Source organism: Cystoisospora suis (genome assembly GCF_002600585.1).
Source record: "Cystoisospora suis strain Wien I chromosome Unknown contig_2260, whole genome shotgun sequence".
Taxonomy (NCBI): Eukaryota; Apicomplexa; class Conoidasida; order Eucoccidiorida; family Sarcocystidae; genus Cystoisospora; species Cystoisospora suis.
Genome location: NW_027155059.1, coordinates 18,854 through 19,098, shown reverse-complemented (window position 1 = coordinate 19,098; position 245 = coordinate 18,854). Strand labels below are relative to the sequence as shown.

At 51.0% G+C, this 245-nt stretch overlaps 1 protein-coding gene across 1 annotated transcript; it reads right to left on the bottom strand.

Annotated features, from left to right (window-relative positions):
- Positions 1-2: 2 nt before the first annotated feature.
- CSUI_004753 (uncharacterized protein) lies at positions 3-242 on the bottom strand (the record flags this gene model as incomplete). Its single annotated transcript, XM_068064937.1, has 1 exon — positions 3-242. A coding segment is annotated over one exon (240 nt), but the record flags the coding sequence as incomplete, so codon positions are not given.
- Between the last annotated feature and the right edge of the window lie 3 nt (positions 243-245).

Here is a 245-nt window from a genome sequence, read left to right as displayed (position 1 = left end):
GAAGAAGAACGAGAAGGAGAAGAAGAGGACAGGCGATGTGTGGCGGCCTCGTCGGGTGAACGAGGAGCCTCTTCGCCATCTGCTGCAGTCCCGGAAGAAGGAGAGGAGACATCGTCATTTCCCTTTGGGGGAGGTTCTTCTGTTTCAACGGATTTTTCTTCTTCTCCTTGGGGCTTATTCTCATTTCCATCTTGAGGAGAAGGTAATGACGTCGATTCAGCGGAAGAAGAGGTGGAAGAAGAAGA